The sequence below is a fragment of the Petaurus breviceps genome, unplaced genomic scaffold (assembly GCF_028583685.1).
Source record: "Petaurus breviceps papuanus isolate PSGF00001 unplaced genomic scaffold, PetGlider_PUasm1.0 187, whole genome shotgun sequence".
Classification (NCBI taxonomy): Eukaryota; Metazoa; Chordata; class Mammalia; order Diprotodontia; family Petauridae; genus Petaurus; species Petaurus breviceps.
The window spans coordinates 11,011,516-11,028,602 of record NW_027185799.1 but is presented as its reverse complement, the minus strand read 5'-3'; the positions used below and the strand labels follow the sequence as shown (position 1 = coordinate 11,028,602).

Genomic DNA, 17,087 nt, shown 5'->3' with positions numbered 1-17,087 from the left:
GATGATGATGATGATGATGATGATGATGATGATGATGATGATGATGATGATGATGATGATAGTGGTGGTATGACAGGGGAAAAGGAAATTGTCTTGACAAATAGGAGGACAACCTCTTCTTGTGAGATAGGGGTGAAGGAGAAGATGGTCGGGGGAGATCTCTGGGCAGTGATGAACTACTTGGCCACAGTCAAGTAGTTGTTGGAAAATTTGTTTTTAAAATCCAAAGAGTATGTATTTATAAAGTTTGCCTGTTTGTTTGTTTGTTTGTTTTTGCTATGCTGTGCATAGCAAAGTTGGCATAGGACAGGGAATGTATAAAAAATATTGATGGGGGGGTAGAAATGTAACAACAAAAAATCTTTTTTTCTTAAATCAAACATCAAGCAGTCACAATAACCATGCTGTTTGCTGTTAACTATATCCATTCCCAAAGATTCATACACTTGATCTGTCTGGCTTTTTAAGCACATTAGTCCCCAATACATATACAGAATAAACATGCACATGCTACAGAAAGATGGTTCTCTCATCATGAATAGAGTTCCTTTTTTGTTCAAGCTGCTTTCACTTAGATGTATATGACATTCATTGTGTACTGTCCCATGAAATTCCAGATGTGTTAAAAAATAAATGTTGTGTCTGTTCTTCGAGAGTTAAAACAGACTCAAGTGCCCCAGTGCTACTCTTACGGTAGGATTCTGGCTACCTTCCATCTACGCAGTGTTCCTCTCCAGTGTACTAATTCTAAATGCCCCTCCCCCTCCATTAGAATATAAGCTCCTTGAGGTCAGTCACTGTTTTTCACTTTTCCTGTGTATTCCTATGGCTTACCCAGGGCCTGACATGTACTGAGTACTCCATAACTGCTATGATTAATTAATTGATTTCTTAAACAATTGACCACAGCACAGATCTTTGAAGTTTCCACATCTCTCAATAGTTCTCACTAATTATGTGAGCTTGTGCACATCTGTAAAATACTCCAGTAGACCAATGTATCTGTGATCTCGTCAATGTGGGTATTCCCTGCTGTGTTGCAGGTCACAACCTATCCCTGCCTGCCTGTTCTGCACAACTCTTGTCCGTGTCTTCCCATAAGTTCACCACAGGAGGTCTTCCTTGTGATCTCACCAGCTGGTGGCAGAGTAGATAGAGTTCTGGGCCTGGAATCAAGAAGACCTGAGTTTAAATTCAGTCTCAAATACTTACTGGCTATGTGTGCAAAGTTACTGAATTGCTGTTTGCCTCAGTTTCCTTGTCTGTAAAATGGGGATAATAATAGTACCTATCTCCCAGAGTTGTGAAGATCAAATGAGATTATAATTGTAAATCACTTATGTGCCTGGCACATAGTAAACACTATACAAATGTTAGCTATTGTTGTTATTTTCTTGTTGTTCCATCATTTTCAGTCATGTCCAACTTTTGTGACCCCATTTGGGCTTTTCTTGGCAAAGATACTGGAGTGGTTTTCCATTTCCTTCTCCACTCATTTTACAGATAAGGAAACTGAGGCAAGTGGGTTAAGTGACTTGCCCAGGGTCACACAGCTAGTAAATGTCTGAGACCACATTTGCACTCAGGAAGATGAGTCTTCTGACTCCAGGCCTGGCAACTCTATACACCGTGCCACCTAGTCCAATTATTATTGTTCTTGTCATTGTTATTCAATTTCCTCAACTGTAAAATAGTTAAAAACTGTAAAATAATACTTATCTCCCAGAATTGTGAGGATCAGATGAGATAATATTTGTAAAGTGCTCAGCACAATTCCTGGCACATAGTAGGGGTTTAATAAATGTTTCTTTCTGGGGCATCTAGGTTGCACAGTGAATAGAGCACTGACCCTGGAGTCAGGAAGACCTGAGTTCAAATCTGGCCTCAGACACTTAACACAAAAACTAGCCGTGTAACCCTGGGCAAGTCACTTAACCCCAATTGCCCTACCTTCCCCCCTCCAAAAAACAACAACAAAATGCTTCTTTCCTTCCTTCCTTTCCTTCCCTCTTTCCTCCTGCCTCAGTTCCTTCCTTTTTTCCTTCCTCCCTCACTTATTTTTTCCCTTCCTTTCTTCTTTCCTTCCTTCCCTCAATTGCACCTATGCCAGGTGGTGACTTGCTTTCACAGCGTACCTAGCCAACCCTCCTTTTTGATCATATATTTCTTGGACAGAATCCTTTCTGCTACTTCCCTTTCACTAATTGTAACCAACTGCAAATTGCCTGTGTCCATCATGTACTTCTCCCAGGGCACTTGAAGTAATCTTCCATTTCACTTCTTCAGAGATTATAGGGTTCTGTGATGCATAGACAGAGACATAGAGACAGCCCATAGCTGTAAAACTCAAACACAAAAATGTAGATTCCTTCAGTTCCTTAAGCAAATGTTTATTTAAAAAATTCTAAATTTACAGAATCATATTAGCCAAATACCTCTTACTTTTGTGTTCTACTAAAAACTCAAGTTCTGTACAATCTGAATTGTTATTGTTTTATTGATAATAACTTCTGTTCCTGTGGTTTACACAACACTTTCCTCACAACAACTTGTGCAATAATCAGAACGAGTAAGGCCAGCACCATTTTACGGACAGATCTGAGAGGTAAAGTTATTACCGCATGGTCACACAGCCAGTAAGTGTCTGATCTGGGATTAAAAACTTAATCTGTAAAATAAAGTAGTCAGACTAGATTATCTCCAAGGTCCTTTCTGGCTCTTGATCAATAATTTGGGTGTCCTGACTCCAAGGTTTAACCTCTACCCGTTATATCATGCTGCCTGTTTCCCCCCACCCCTATCAGACTCCTCTGGTACAACACTGGAAGATAAATAAATACACATACACATATATACATATACAAATATGCATATGTATGTCTAGATTTATATGTATTACATTTTTCCTGTGTAGTACTTATTATTATGCACATAATTTTCCACTCTGTTATTCCTTAATCTTGCTTCTTCCTATAGTGTCTTGCAAACAGGCTTCACAACCTGCTCAAACCCTAATGAACAAGATTTCTATACAAAGAGATCTGTACATATGAGGTCAATCTGAGGCTAAGTGTGTATTGGGCAGTGAAGAACAGGGAAAATATTGCTTCATGCGATTACTCAAAGGGCTTTAAGTATTTGTAACTGTCAGGCCTGGAGCTGTTCACCTGAAATTTCATTTTTGAAATTGGCCCTGAGAATACAGAACAAAACTGTAGGATTAAGGCTGCATTTAGATAAACCAGTGATGGCAAGAAAAGGAAACCACCCTAACACTGCTGGAGTAAAGGAAACTCCTTCTATCCATGGGAGAGATAAAATGAATCGCAACTAAGGACTGTATTCTAGGCAATTGGCATTTGTCAGTGCTTAGTGAAACATCTTGGATTGAGGGTGAGGGAAAATTCTCTTGACAGGTTCTCAGTACTTTTATAAGGGGGGAGCTAATGGTTCAGCTAGGACAGGAAGTGCTTGTTAAAGCTAACTCCAGGGGTCAGTTTGACTGGTCCATGGATCTAGAAAGGTTCAGATCTTGGTTTATGTTGACCTAACTGGAATAACTCCAGGGTAGTGATATTTCTTCCTGGAAAATTAAGTTCCAAATTAGAAACCTCTCCACACTCCCCCCCAAGGAGAATGTGAACTTTTTTCTTCTTCTTCATATGCCTAGCACTTAGAACAATGCTGAGAAAGAGAACATAATAGGCACTTGCTAAATGTTTATTCACTTGACTTGCCTTGAACCATGGGTAAACCAATCCCCTCTGAAATGGGCTCCAAAAATGTATGAGTCAAAAAAAGGAGTGCCATTATCCCATAATAATAACTTTACAATAAAAAAATAAGATGAAGCAAACCCCATGATTGGTAATGGACTTTTCCTCACAAGGTAGATCTAGGGTTTAGATTCAGTTTTTCCTGTTTTTTGATGTCACCATCCAATGAAGCATCTGCCAAAATAAAATGGGTTCAGGGTTAGTGTCTCCTTTCTTAGTAGATAGATGTTAATATCCAAAGACCATCATCTTACCTGGCACTCTTGCTGAAATTTCCAGCAACAGAGCCAGGGATAATCTCTTGATCTTGATTTTTATGGCATTGTTGACCTTGGTTCTGAGGCATTCAGATTAATTTAGTCCATTAGTATAATGGAGAAGAAGGCTGAAGCACACAGACAGGGCAGCCAAGAGAAGTGAGGGTCTTAGGCATTGCGAGTATTGGCCGTTGCTTTCCAAAAGTGGCCTCTAACTCACCCCTGCTTTTAGTTGACTTAGTTTCACTCACTAGGTAAAAACGGAAGATCACATTTTTGTTAATTTACTATCAAACAAATAGGTGTTCACATGCTAAAGTTTTAAAGTAATAACCAAGTCCTAACTGGATTAAGCATGTTACATGCTTATACTGAGGGCCCTCTTAAAAAAAGGCAATAAACAAATGCTAGGAGATTTTAAATGGCCTTAAAGGCATTGCTAGAATGTCATTCTTGGTTGTAGATGCTGAGTTCTGGCAAAGTTAAAGAAGAGGAAAATCACTTTACTTTCCTTAACATTAAACATGAATTCAGTTGAAATGAATTATGTTTATTCCACTTGTTAAAAGAAAACTTGGAGTTTGTTCCAGTTTGAGACCACATGCTTTCTGGGAATATATGTCTTATAACAAATCTTGGAATGCAAATAGCAGGCACATGCCTCTCTGCAGGGTGGGTGTGCAGAGGAGTTCACAGGGATGTGGGCCCTCAGTGGGCCTGCCTGGTTGTGCTTCTTGGCATTAGTGATGAGGTAAGGGTGGTTAGTCAGCGAAGTAACACCTTGCACCCCTTATTAACAGCTCCTCAAATGAGGCATGTGACCAGGAGGGGGGAGGAAGGAAAGAAGGTCAACATGGAGTTTGAAATCATTTGTTTCTTTACAAAAACACAATAACAGTCACATATTTTCATTTTTCAAAAATCTTACCCAGAGAGCAGCCAGCTGGAATAACCTTAATAAACTGACTTTCTGGGCCTCTTATCTCACATGTAAATGCTAATAAGATTGCATCTGGGGATGGAGTACAGCTGTGAATGTTGCATATTTGATTTTTTGCAGCTGTAGGGACTGGATATAGTCATAGCTTATAATCACTGATCTTGCTCACTTTAATCACTTCATTTATCCTAGCAATTATAGAGACTGATTCAAATTTCAGTTGTATTTTATTTGAACAAAATAAGGGAAATTGCATTTAGTAAATTTATATTTGTTACATACAAAATAAGTGGATCAAACATCACTTTCAAAACTGCCTAATCTTTCTGCCAATCATGCACAGAGAAGCAATCCATTGAACCTAAAACTTGGCAGAATGCAGGTTAGAGAGTGATATACGATGTTGTGGTCCTCAATGGACTTTAAATATGGGGCATTTATGTTGTAAGCATGTAAAGGAAACATTTGGGAATGTCCACTCCTATGGCAAAGGGGTAAGTCAGTCTAGTTCAGGTGTGGGGAACTTGCAGCCTCGAGGCCACTGCAGGTTCCCCACTCCCTGTTCTTGTACTTTAACTCCTCTTTCTCCACCCTCCTATTTAATTGAGCCCTGGAAAAACAGTGCTCCATATTGCTGTGATTAGAGATTGATTTTGTCAAGCCTATAAAACAGACATCAAGGCTCAATAAATATTTTCTTCTGGAAGGAAGGGTTTTTTGTGTGGCAGATGTGATTCTATTACCTATGCCATTTCGTATTTATAGAAGCTGGAAATTACAGTCTGGTGATTATACATCACCAGACAAATTTGACATTGTATGTATTTGAAAAGTTCCATTCCAGAAAAGGTCACTAGGCCCCATGGTAGAATAGAAAACATTATGGCTTTTGAGGCAACTATGGGGCATGATGCATAGAGGCCATTTGACTGGGGAAGTCACTATATCTTTCTGTGTCTAATTTGCCACATCTGTAAAAGGAATGGGGGTTGGACTCAGTATCAGTTAAGGTCCCTACCAGCTTTATATCCATTATCTTGTTGACCTGTGAGGAAAACATGAGTTCAGGTGCCATGTCTGGCACATACTAATTGTGTAACCACAGACATGTTGGTTGACTTCTCCAGTACTCCCAGGAACTCTTTAAAACTGTAAATTACAGAGATGTTATCGATGTTTATCCATGGAGGGGAGTTTCTACCCTGGGAGTTCTTGACAATGATGAAATCGTGGGTCTAGAAACTTTCTAAGAAATTTTTTCCCTACCCACCATTCCAAATGCTACCTTCTAAGGCAATGATAAAGAAAGTCTTTTGTAAATTTTAAAGTAATTTAAGTAATTTTAAAATGTGGGTTATTGTTATGAGGCCTGAAGAATGAACTGCATTAAGATCTTATTTGCTTTGCTCTGTAAGCCCATTGTTTGGGACCTAAATAAGAAATCTACCAATTATATTCTGTTTTTTAACCATTGATTATAAGTCCCATTTCTATAGTAACTAGTACTTTTCTTGCAAAACCCTCTGAGATAGTTGGTATTGTCACCATTTTATAAGTGAGGACATTGAAGCCCAGAAAGTTTCAATTGCTTCCCCAGGATCCTAAAACCGATCAAGTGGCAGAACCAGGACTCAGAATAGGGGTATTCCGATACTATTTGCAAAGGAGGTTGTAGATGCATCCATCCCATGAATTTTTAGCTATAGGAAAAACAGAGAGCATCGCTAGCACCTTTATAGAACATTCACAGATTTTATAGAAGTGTTGAATTTTATTAATAAACCTGGACACTGGAAACATATGCAAGTTTGGATACCCAGTGACATCTGCTAATCCTCAAGTGATTATTGCATGTGTGCTACCAGATACAATGGTCTGTGTACTTGAAAAGTGCCTCCCAATTCTAAACTAAATTAATAAATTACATTTTAAGATGGGTTTGAGGCTACTCAGTGTTTGAAAATTCTTTGACAAGTATTGGGATACACACCATTGAAAATGTTATGTCTCTTTCAGAGTTCCAGGACAGCGAGATCTGAGGAAGACCGGGATACATTGTGGGATGCCTGGGGTCCATGGAGTGAATGTTCCCGAACTTGTGGAGGAGGAGCCTCCTATTCACTAAGACGCTGCCTCAGCAGCAAGTAAGTGAAGTACCAACTTGTCTTTAGGACTTTGGAGAGAACAAACACACAGGCTATCACTGAGTTTGGTACACATTTTGAAACAGCTGCTAGAAATATTTTTGTACATCATAGGTACTTTTCCTTTTTCTTTGATTTCTTTGGGATACAGACCTAATGATGGTACTGCTGGGTCAAAGAGTATGCGCAATTTGTATAGCCCTTTGGGTATAGGTCCAAACTGTTCTTCAGAATGGTTGGACCAGTTCACAACTCCACCAGCAATTCATTAATGGATTTGTTTTCCTATGTAGCCTCCAACATTTGTCATTTCTGATAGGTGTGAAATGGTACCTCAGAAATGTTTTAATTTTCATTTCTCTAATCAGTAGCAATTTAGAGTATTTTTTCACAGGACTACAAAGAGCTTTGATTTCTTCTGAAAACTACCTGTTCATATCACTTGACCATTTATCAATTGGAAAATGGCCCTTGTTTTTATAAATTCAATTCCATTCCTTATGTATTTGAGAAATGAGACCTTTTTCAGAGAAACATACCATAATTTTTTATATTCCTTCATTGTCTATGGTACCTTTTAGCAAAACGTAGCTTCCCCGATTATCTCTTTTTGTTGTTGTTCAGTCATTTTTTCAGTCATACTTGACTCTTTGTGATCCCATTTAGGTCTTTCTTGGCAAAGACACTGTAGCAGTTTGCCTTTTCCTTCTCTAGCTATTTTTACAGATAAGGAATTAAAGCAAACAGAGTTAAATGGCTTGCCCAGAGGTCACACAGCTAGTAAGTGTTTGAGGCCAGATTTGAATTCAGGAGGATGAGTCTTCCTGACTCCAGGCCAGTTACTCTGTCCACTGTGCACACTAGCTGCCCAATTATCTCTTTTAGTTAGATCTCTTTTTTGCTTTTGGTTTGTCTGAGATAATGATTGCTACACCTAAATATTTTACTTTAGCTGAAGCATAATAGATTCTGTCCAAGGCCCTTATTTTAATTCTATGTGTGACTTTCTGCTTCAAACATGTGTCTTATAAATAACATATTGTTGGATTCTCATTTCTAATCAATTCTTCCATTTCCATTTCATAGGTGAGTTCATCCCATTCATATTCATAGTTATGATTACTGTTTCCATCCTAATTTTTTTCTATTCTCTCTCTCTCTCTCTCTCTCTCTCTCTCTCTCTCTCTCTCTGTCTCTGTCTCTCCCCCCCCTCCCCATCCCTCCTCAGAAGTCTCTTTTGTTTCTCACCACTTCCTCCTTTAATCTGCCCTCCCTTTTATCACCCTCCCCCTTCTCTTAGGGGCAGGAAGGTGGTACGGTGGCTATAGTGCTAGCTATGTGACCCTGGACAAGTCATTTAACACTGTTTCCCTCAGTTTCCTCACATGCAAAATGAGCTGGAGAAGGAAATGGCAAACAACTTCAGTATCTCTGCCAAAAAAAAAAACCCAAAAACCCAAATGGGGTCATGAAGAATTGGAAATGAGGTGGCCAGGTAGCACAGCAAGTAAGAGCACTGGCCCCAGAGTCGGGATGACCTGGGATAGAATCCGGGCTCAGACACTTAGCACCCATCCAGAAGCACCTGGCCGTGTAACCTTGAGCAAGTTACTTCACCCCAATTGCTTAAAAAAAAAAGAATTGGAAATAACTGAAACAAATGAACAATAACCCTTCTCTTACTCCATTACCCTTCTGCTTTTCTATTGTGTAAGATTGATTAATGTGCTTGGGTCATACAAATCATTTTGTCCCGTTTCCAGAGACAGAAAAGACCCAATTAGTTTAAGGTCTCTCAATGAATAATAGGATTAAGTTTCTGTTCTCTACGATGCCTAGATACTATATTAAATTAAAATAATTAATCAAGAAACATTTATTAAGTACTTACTTTATACCAGGCATTGGGCTAAGCTAAGCACTGGTGTTACAAACAAAGGCAAATACTAGTCTTCTGTCAAGGAGCTCATATTCAAAGGAAGAGTTAGCAAGCAAATAACTAAATACATACTTAGCACACGCTTATACATACTTACCATGTACAGTGGGTCCCAAAAGTCTTAGTGTAGTTTTAAACTTTAAAGTAGGCTTTAGACTTACTTTTGAGATACTTTGTATACAGAGCAAATGCAAGTAATTTCAGAGGGGAAGACACTACTAGAAAGAAATAGTATTTTTCCAAATCACACATACAAATTATGCATGAGCACACACACACACTCACACTCAAACACATTCACACATGCAGCAATTTCTCTTAAGTTTGCAATGAAAAATCAGGGTTAATTTTTAACAAGGTCTGGCAACTCCAACTCAGTTGGAAAGGCTTTGAGCAAGAACTCAGTAATAGACTATGATTATGTCTTTCAAGGACCAGCCAAACTAAACTTGGAGATGTTTATCACTAGAGGAGGGGCCACTTGCTAATTAGCACTATTGGCCAAGTCAACTCACTAAGACCATTGGACTTGCAAGGAGGCTTAAAGTGTTTATGGTAATGGTTGGAAGGCAGGATTTTTCTCACTACCCAGAGAAATGCATCCATTTATTTTTAATATTAATCCTAAAGGAGGAATTTCTAATTAGTAATAGAATTATCATTGACAGTATTTTAGTCTTTCATGCGTTGAGAGATAACATGATTTAGTAGATGGAGTTCTAGATTTGGGGGGGGGGGACTTCTCCTTTGACACCTCTGAGACTCACCAGCTGTGGGGCACCAGGCAAGTCACTGAATCTCTCTGAGTTTCAATTGCCTCCTCAGTAAAATAAGGACACTACCCATACATAGTAGTTACCCTCCTTACAGAGTAGCTGTGAGATTCCTAAGAGACGGTGTTTGGAAAATATTTTGTAAGCTTAAAAATACCACATAAATGTCAACTGTTGTTACCAATGTTTGTCAATATAATTATTTTAATAACAGCAATAGTAGTGCTAATGCATGAATAGCATTGTGGGTGAATATGTATCTTCAAAGATTACCAGGTGCTTTTCAGATAAAGAAAGAGAAGGAAAGGAGAAGGGGAAGGACAAGAGGAGAGAGGGAGAGGAAGATTGATTGATTGTGTGTGTGTGTGTGTGTGTGTGTGTGTGTGTGTGGAGGGAGGGAGGAGAGGAGGGCAGAGGAGAAAACACAATACATTCTCCTTCATTAAGTTTTTCAAGAGAAGATAGAAGTACCTTTTTAATGTCATTACCAACCACAGAGTTTGTGTTACCAGACTATTAATAAGTGAATAGGAATCTTTACTTTAACCTATATTTGGAAAAGCTGAGTATTGGGTCTATAGTCAGAATGCAGATGAAAGATGAAGAATCAACATCATGGACTAGTGGAAACAAGCGTAGAATTTAATGATAGAAAAACTTTTTTCTTACAATAGTAATTACCACATTTTCCAACTGTATGATCTATTTCTATAGCTACCCCCAAACCATAAAATCAGAATTGCTAAAATATTCTTTTTCAATAAAAGATATCATTTGTCAGTGAAAAGTACTACTTATAATTAGTGCAACTTATACTTATAGTTATAAGTAGTACTACTTATAATTATGTAAAATTGCTATGCATAAAAAACATAAAATAGAACACATAAAAAATCTTCCCTAATTGTCCTAAATTTAAATTTGTCATGATCCATTGTCCAAAGAATTTCTTATTCTACTTTATCCTGTTCTGAACACATTCCAAGAGACACATCACATATTGTGTCTCTTTCTGATCACCACATCCAAGAAATTATATTTAATGATTGGGATGCCCCTAAAGAAAGACTACCTATAAGATGAAGAGAATGGAAAATGTGTAATAGGAGAACTGATTCAAGGAAATGGTGATGCCCACTCTGAAGAATTTAATCTTAAGGATTAAAGAAGGGACTTTTCAACAATTCAGTTTAGGGAAAATTTACTAACCACCTAACTTGCATTGGGATATGGTACCTGCTTCAGGGTTTGTCATTTGAAGAGCTGTCATAAATAGGAAAGGTTAGACCTTTTCTTCTCACCTTCATAGAGCAGTGAGTAGAAGTTGCAGAGAAGATTTGGGTGACATTTTGAATAATTAGAGCTGTCTATAAATAAAATGGGCTTTCCAGAGATGTGGTTATTTCTTCAACATTAGAGGTCTTCAAGCAATGGCCAGATAACCATTTTCTGAGGATGTACTGGTGTGTATAAAGGAGGGGTAGATGTTAACTCCCTTCATGATTCATTTATTTGCTTCCTTTTGGGTTTCCAGTTTCCTAAATCTGTAATGCTTGAATGTATGTGGTGATAGCACTGCAAGGCTTATTTGATGGTATCACACTGAAAAGCCCAATATGGGAAATCTCAATAGTTTTGTTGACTGATGTCTTTAGATTGACATCCATAAATGATCTGTGAAGAAAAGCCAAAATATGTCTCATGAAACTAATAAGAAATGCATGAATTCCCATCTGGTCCCTGAAGAAAACTCAGTGACACGAATATTATTGTTGGTAGAGCCTGTCACTTGAGATGAGAAACTGAGAGGGAATTTAAGAATAAATGAAAACCTCAAATAAAATTTTCTTGCTCAGCCAAGGACCAAATATTTCTGCTATTGGTAACTCAGAATGGCATTTTGATCACTTAGCAAATTGTCACCACTGCCAAAAAAAATTCATCACCCTGTGATGATGAGACTTTCTGTAATTCACTAATTTGTACCTCAAAGAGGAGACAGTCCATTGCCAGGACTTTACTTAGGTCTTTGCAACATGGTAGAACCTACCAGACCTTGTATTCCATTGGCATAGTTTTCAAGAACCAAGGCAATGAAATAAAATGCAGAGTGTCAGGAGGATAAAAATTCCAGGTGACTGTAAGTGTCAGGAGGATAAAAATTCCAGGTGACTGTAAATACAATGGCATGAATCATGACAAATCCGAATAGATTATAAGATGTTACCCATGATGACTTTCAAAGGAGAAGTGACATAAAAGATACTAGGGATAAGTGTGACCTGAAAAAGGGGGTATATGGATCATTAAATAAGACTGAAGGATAACAGACGGGTAGCCCAAATACTGAACAGCTTCCACCAAATGTCAAGTTAACTTAAAGGAAGAGTTTGGTTAGTTCCCTTATGGAGGACATATGGAAATAAAAAAAATAATAATTAGGTTATGCCCTGTAGTGGTGAAGTGGGTACCCACCCCCTTAAGACAACATAGACCTTTCCAAGTAAATTAAGACTCTAAGCTACAGACTTTTGTGAGTGAGTTCTTATAGGAGTGATTAAGTGGGGAGAACACTGGAATTGGCATCAGAGGACCTCAGTTCAAATTCTAATTTTGCTTTTTACGTAGGCACCATTTTGACTGTGGGCAAGTCACTTGACCTCTGTAGATCTCTTTTTCCCTATTTGTAAAATAAAAGTGTTGAATTTGAGCTGTAAGTTCTAACCTGAGATTCTCTTCTCAAGTAACTTTTTTCTCTGATAATACTAAAGGAATAAAAGTGCCAATAACAATATGCTTGCAAAAAATATGTCCCTCTTTAGGTCCCACAAAATTAAAGCAAGTGCTTTTAGTGACTTGCTGGATGGGGAATTTAAAATAAAAGGAAAAAAGATACTGACCCACATATCATTTCAATATTTTTTTGAGGGAGACAGAATGTATTGACACGTGACATTTTCAAATCTGGCAAAAATCAGAAAAATAATTAACTTGTGTATTTCTTTTTCTGGAAGGCTTACACTTTCCACAAACTTTTATTATATGTTATACTTTTTGAATACTAGTAAAACTTGCTACCATAGTTAAACTACAAAGCAACATGTAATCAAAATGAAATGTAAATCTTTTTTTATCTGTAGAAGAACATCCACACTATATAAGTCCAGTTCTGGGAAGTACACTGGTTCCTAGATTGTTAAAACATGCCCTCTCTCACATAAAGATGACATTGACAACTACTTGTCAATAGGAGTTTCATTTATGCTGAATCTACCTCATTAACTGACCCCCTGGAGATCAATGGCCTCCACGGTGAGACAGCTGGCTTGGGATAAAAGTAGAGTCAGAGAGAAGCTAAGTAGCTCTTATGGGAGTAGGGACCACAAGCTTGACCTCATTAGCACAATGCTCTCTAACTAAGTAAGCCTGCCAGCTACAGATAATTAAGGAGCAATAGAAGACTAATCTTTTTATTTCTGAAGGCATATGAAAATACCTTTGCCATTCCACAGCATCCTCAGTGAATAAAGGAAGGAAATAAACATTTTTAAACCATCTGTAATGTGAACTGCTTTCCAAATATTATCACAACAATCCTGGAACATAGGTAATTATCTCCATTTCACAACTGAGGAAACTGAGGCAGGCAGAAGTTCTGTGATTTGCTCAGGGTCACCCTACTAATAAGTCTCTGAAGTCACATTTGAACTCAAAGCATCCTGACTCCTTCCCCAAAACTCTTATCTACTGCACCACCCAATCCCTTTAAGACCTACATTGAATGAATAAAATCAATATCTTGTCTTCTGTTTACTCTGGTAAACTTATTATTTGGTAAATATTTTATGTACATGATTTCATCAATATGAGTGTACTTTTCAGGACTGCAGGTCACAACCTCATCATAACTTTGACTTGGTATACAGCCTTCATGAGGTGATATGACCAAAAATACATCACCTAGTGGCCAATATTCTTGAGATGAGCCTTCCTGAGCTTAGTTTAGATTCTTCCTCATGTGCTAGATGCTGAGTATAGTAGAAAGAATGTTGCTGGGAACCCATGGTCTGTGGGTCTGGGTTGAATCCTGCCTTAGACACTCCCTAGCTGTGTGATCCTGGGCAAACCACAAAATCTCAGTTTCACCTCTCAGACCTTCAGGATCTTTATGTGTAAAATAAGGATAATAATACTATTAGCAAACTTACCTTACAAAGTTGTTTGGAAACTGTAAATGTAAATAGCAATGGTCTTTTAGACTTGCCTATTATCTATCTATATACATTTTTCTGAGAACAGATCCAAAGGCTTTACCAGGTTGTCAAAGGAGTCCATCAGAGACAGAGATAGACACAGAGAGAGACAGAGAGACAGAGACAGACAGCGAGAGAGAGAAGGAGAGGGAGAGGGAGAGAGAGAGGGAGGAAGAGAGGGAGGAAGAGGGAGAGAGAGATTAAGAACTCTTGATTGTACTTTATTAGAAAAGTGTTTAAGAATCTAAGGTTACCTCTATACTGTGATGAAAAACCAAGGAGGATATTAGTGGAGCAATCTTATTTTGATAGAATTAGAATTCAATTAAAAATTTAACGTTATGACATTTTCAAAAGCATCTGTCTAATCTCTCTATAATGTATATAAAATGTACATTTATAACCACATGCCTACATGATACTTCAATCATATTTCTGCACTTCTTTTCATGAGACAGCACAAATAAGCAAGTGTTTGGGGTTTTTTTTTTTGTTTGTTTGGGTTTGTTTTCTTTTTTAATGTACCTCAGTTTGCTCTATGGCAGCTAGGGGGTATAGTAGATAGATTGTCAGGCCTGGAGTAAGGAAGCCTCATCTTCATGAGTTCAAAATATGGCCTCTGACGCTTCCTAGCTGTGTCACCCTGGGCAAATCCCTAAACCCTGTTTGCCTCAGGTCCTCATCTACGAAATGAATTAGAGAAAGAAATGGCAAACCAGTCTAATATCTCTGCCAAGAAAACCCCAAATGGAGACACAGATAGTCAGATACATCTGACAAACAACAACCACCAAGTGTGATCCATGGTGTACAGCATATATAAGAATGATGAGCACTCGTGTATTAAATCAGTGTCCAAGCTGATGGTAAAATGGGATTACCAAACAGTGATAACTTTAGCATCCCCCCCTCAAAAAAATGTAGATCATTAACAAGTCTCTAGATTTTTTTCTTATTTTCTTCAATCCATTCCTTCCTTGCTACAACTTTAGCCTTGTATATTTGATATTTCAGAACCAGACAATAATGCTTTGTGTGTATCTTTCATGGTTTCATATATTCTTAGTCTTCAGCTCAACATTATCAAATCATAGCATATTCCAATGGCAAATTTATAGTGTGCAGACATCCTACCCCCATCCCATTGCACAGCCCCCATTTCTGCTTCTCCTCCATGCATTTATAAGATGTCTTTCAACAAATAACATCCAGATCTCTTACCCCTGAGAGAAACCACCAGATGATAAGGATGAATTGGCACAATTCCAGTTTCAAAGTTAGGAAAATTTTTACATTTTTGTAAATTTCTAAACCTGACGTGAATTTAATTGAAGAGCAAATGACTAAGCTATTACACAACATCACATCAGGTAATGGTTATGGGCATGTGGTCCACAGTCAGGCTTCTCATATGCATGGCTAAAAATAAAACAAAGTTCAGTATACTTTCCCACAAAATAATGCTTCTTTATGGAAGTAGACCTCTTTGTTAAAAATCACTCAGTAAAAACATTAACTAGCATTTCAAATCAATGCATTTTTCCCCCAGAAGGAACTAGAATCAATTGTTAATATCAAAGTACTGCTTCATACGGATATACATTTCTTTCAAATGTGACAACTCTCCTCCCCACACCCACCAGAATCAGCAACAATGCCTTGCACATAGTAGGCACTCAATAAATACTTGTTGATAGTTGCTGCAATGGACTCATTAAAAACCACTCATTTGGTGTATCCATTCAACCAGTTCCTAATCCAACAAAATGTGTTATTGACTAGGCATGTTTATTGAGCACCTGTTTTGTGTAGAACACTTTGCTAGCACCAAGAAATGTCAACAAATAAGTAAGACTTGGTTCCTGATCTCAAGCTACATACAGTCAATAGTGTGATTCCTGCACAAGAAAATTCGTTCATAATCTACAGAGTAATACAGCATCTTTGGTCTCCTATGATAAAACTGTTCCATAGCTCAATTTGAGACCCCCATGTTGTTTTTAAGTCATATTCAAACCCCAGGATGTTGCAGAGCCTCCTAGAGGAAGATTCATAATCACTCAAAAAGATTTGGTTTGACCATCCATGCAGGAAAGACCAAGGTGATAAAGAATGGCTTTTGCCCAGATTATTGATATGCAGACAACCTATAGATCTTGCCCTTTAGGATATACATGTAGAATAGACAGAGCCAATCAGTTAGCCCACAAGTATATAATAAGCACCTATTTATCATTATGAGCCAGCCTCTGTACTAGATAGTACAACTGGATGAGTCAGGCCCAGAATTTGATAGTAGGGGGAGAAGAAGGAAGAAGAAGAGAGAGATTATATTGCCTTAAGAAAACACGATAGTATCTCTTGCAAATTTCTCTCAAAGACCCATCTTTTTAATAGCAATATTTTGTTGATGATGTTATATGACAATGAGACATGGAGCATGATAGTATCCAAAGAAATGAAATTATATTTCATAAAGAGGTTACTAGAGAAGTGTATGAAGGGCCAATGAACTTTAAAGAATAACCAAAATAAAAGATGTCATTAGAAAAATTTATACTAGGGATAGAAAATAGGTTGATCACATGATGAGAGAAGATGTCAGATGGACACTGAGTATTCCACTGGTATCCTCACTATGTCAAGTAGACAGTGAAGAAGGCTTCCAGGTCATGAGGTGGGCCACTTATATTGAATTTATGGGAAGATATGGGCAAGAGTTGTCCAGAATGAACAGAGATGGATGCATTACAGTCTATGGTTAGAGGAAATTTCCAAATCAATGAACATATATACATATGTGTGTGAGTATGTTCTGATAGATTATAGTTATATATATATAAATTTACATATATTTTAATATATAAATAATATTTATATATTATATAGTTTTATATATAACTATATAGATTATATAGTTTTATATATAACTAGATTATATAGTTTTATATATAACTATATAGATTATATAGTTTTATATATAACTATATAGATTATATAGTTTT

The 17,087-nt window shown here is 37.6% G+C and overlaps 1 protein-coding gene across 3 annotated transcripts in view; it reads left to right on the top strand.

Moving 5' to 3' along the window:
- The window catches only part of ADAMTSL1 (ADAMTS like 1), a 1,086,428-nt gene that overhangs the window by 705,364 nt on the left and 363,977 nt on the right, over positions 1–17,087 (top strand). For all 3 annotated transcript variants that reach the window (XM_069090660.1, XM_069090659.1, XM_069090661.1), the window contains one exon: positions 6,990–7,117. In XM_069090660.1, coding sequence (XP_068946761.1) covers positions 6,990–7,117 — 128 coding nt within the window. The remainder of the gene's footprint in view (positions 1–6,989; positions 7,118–17,087) is intronic.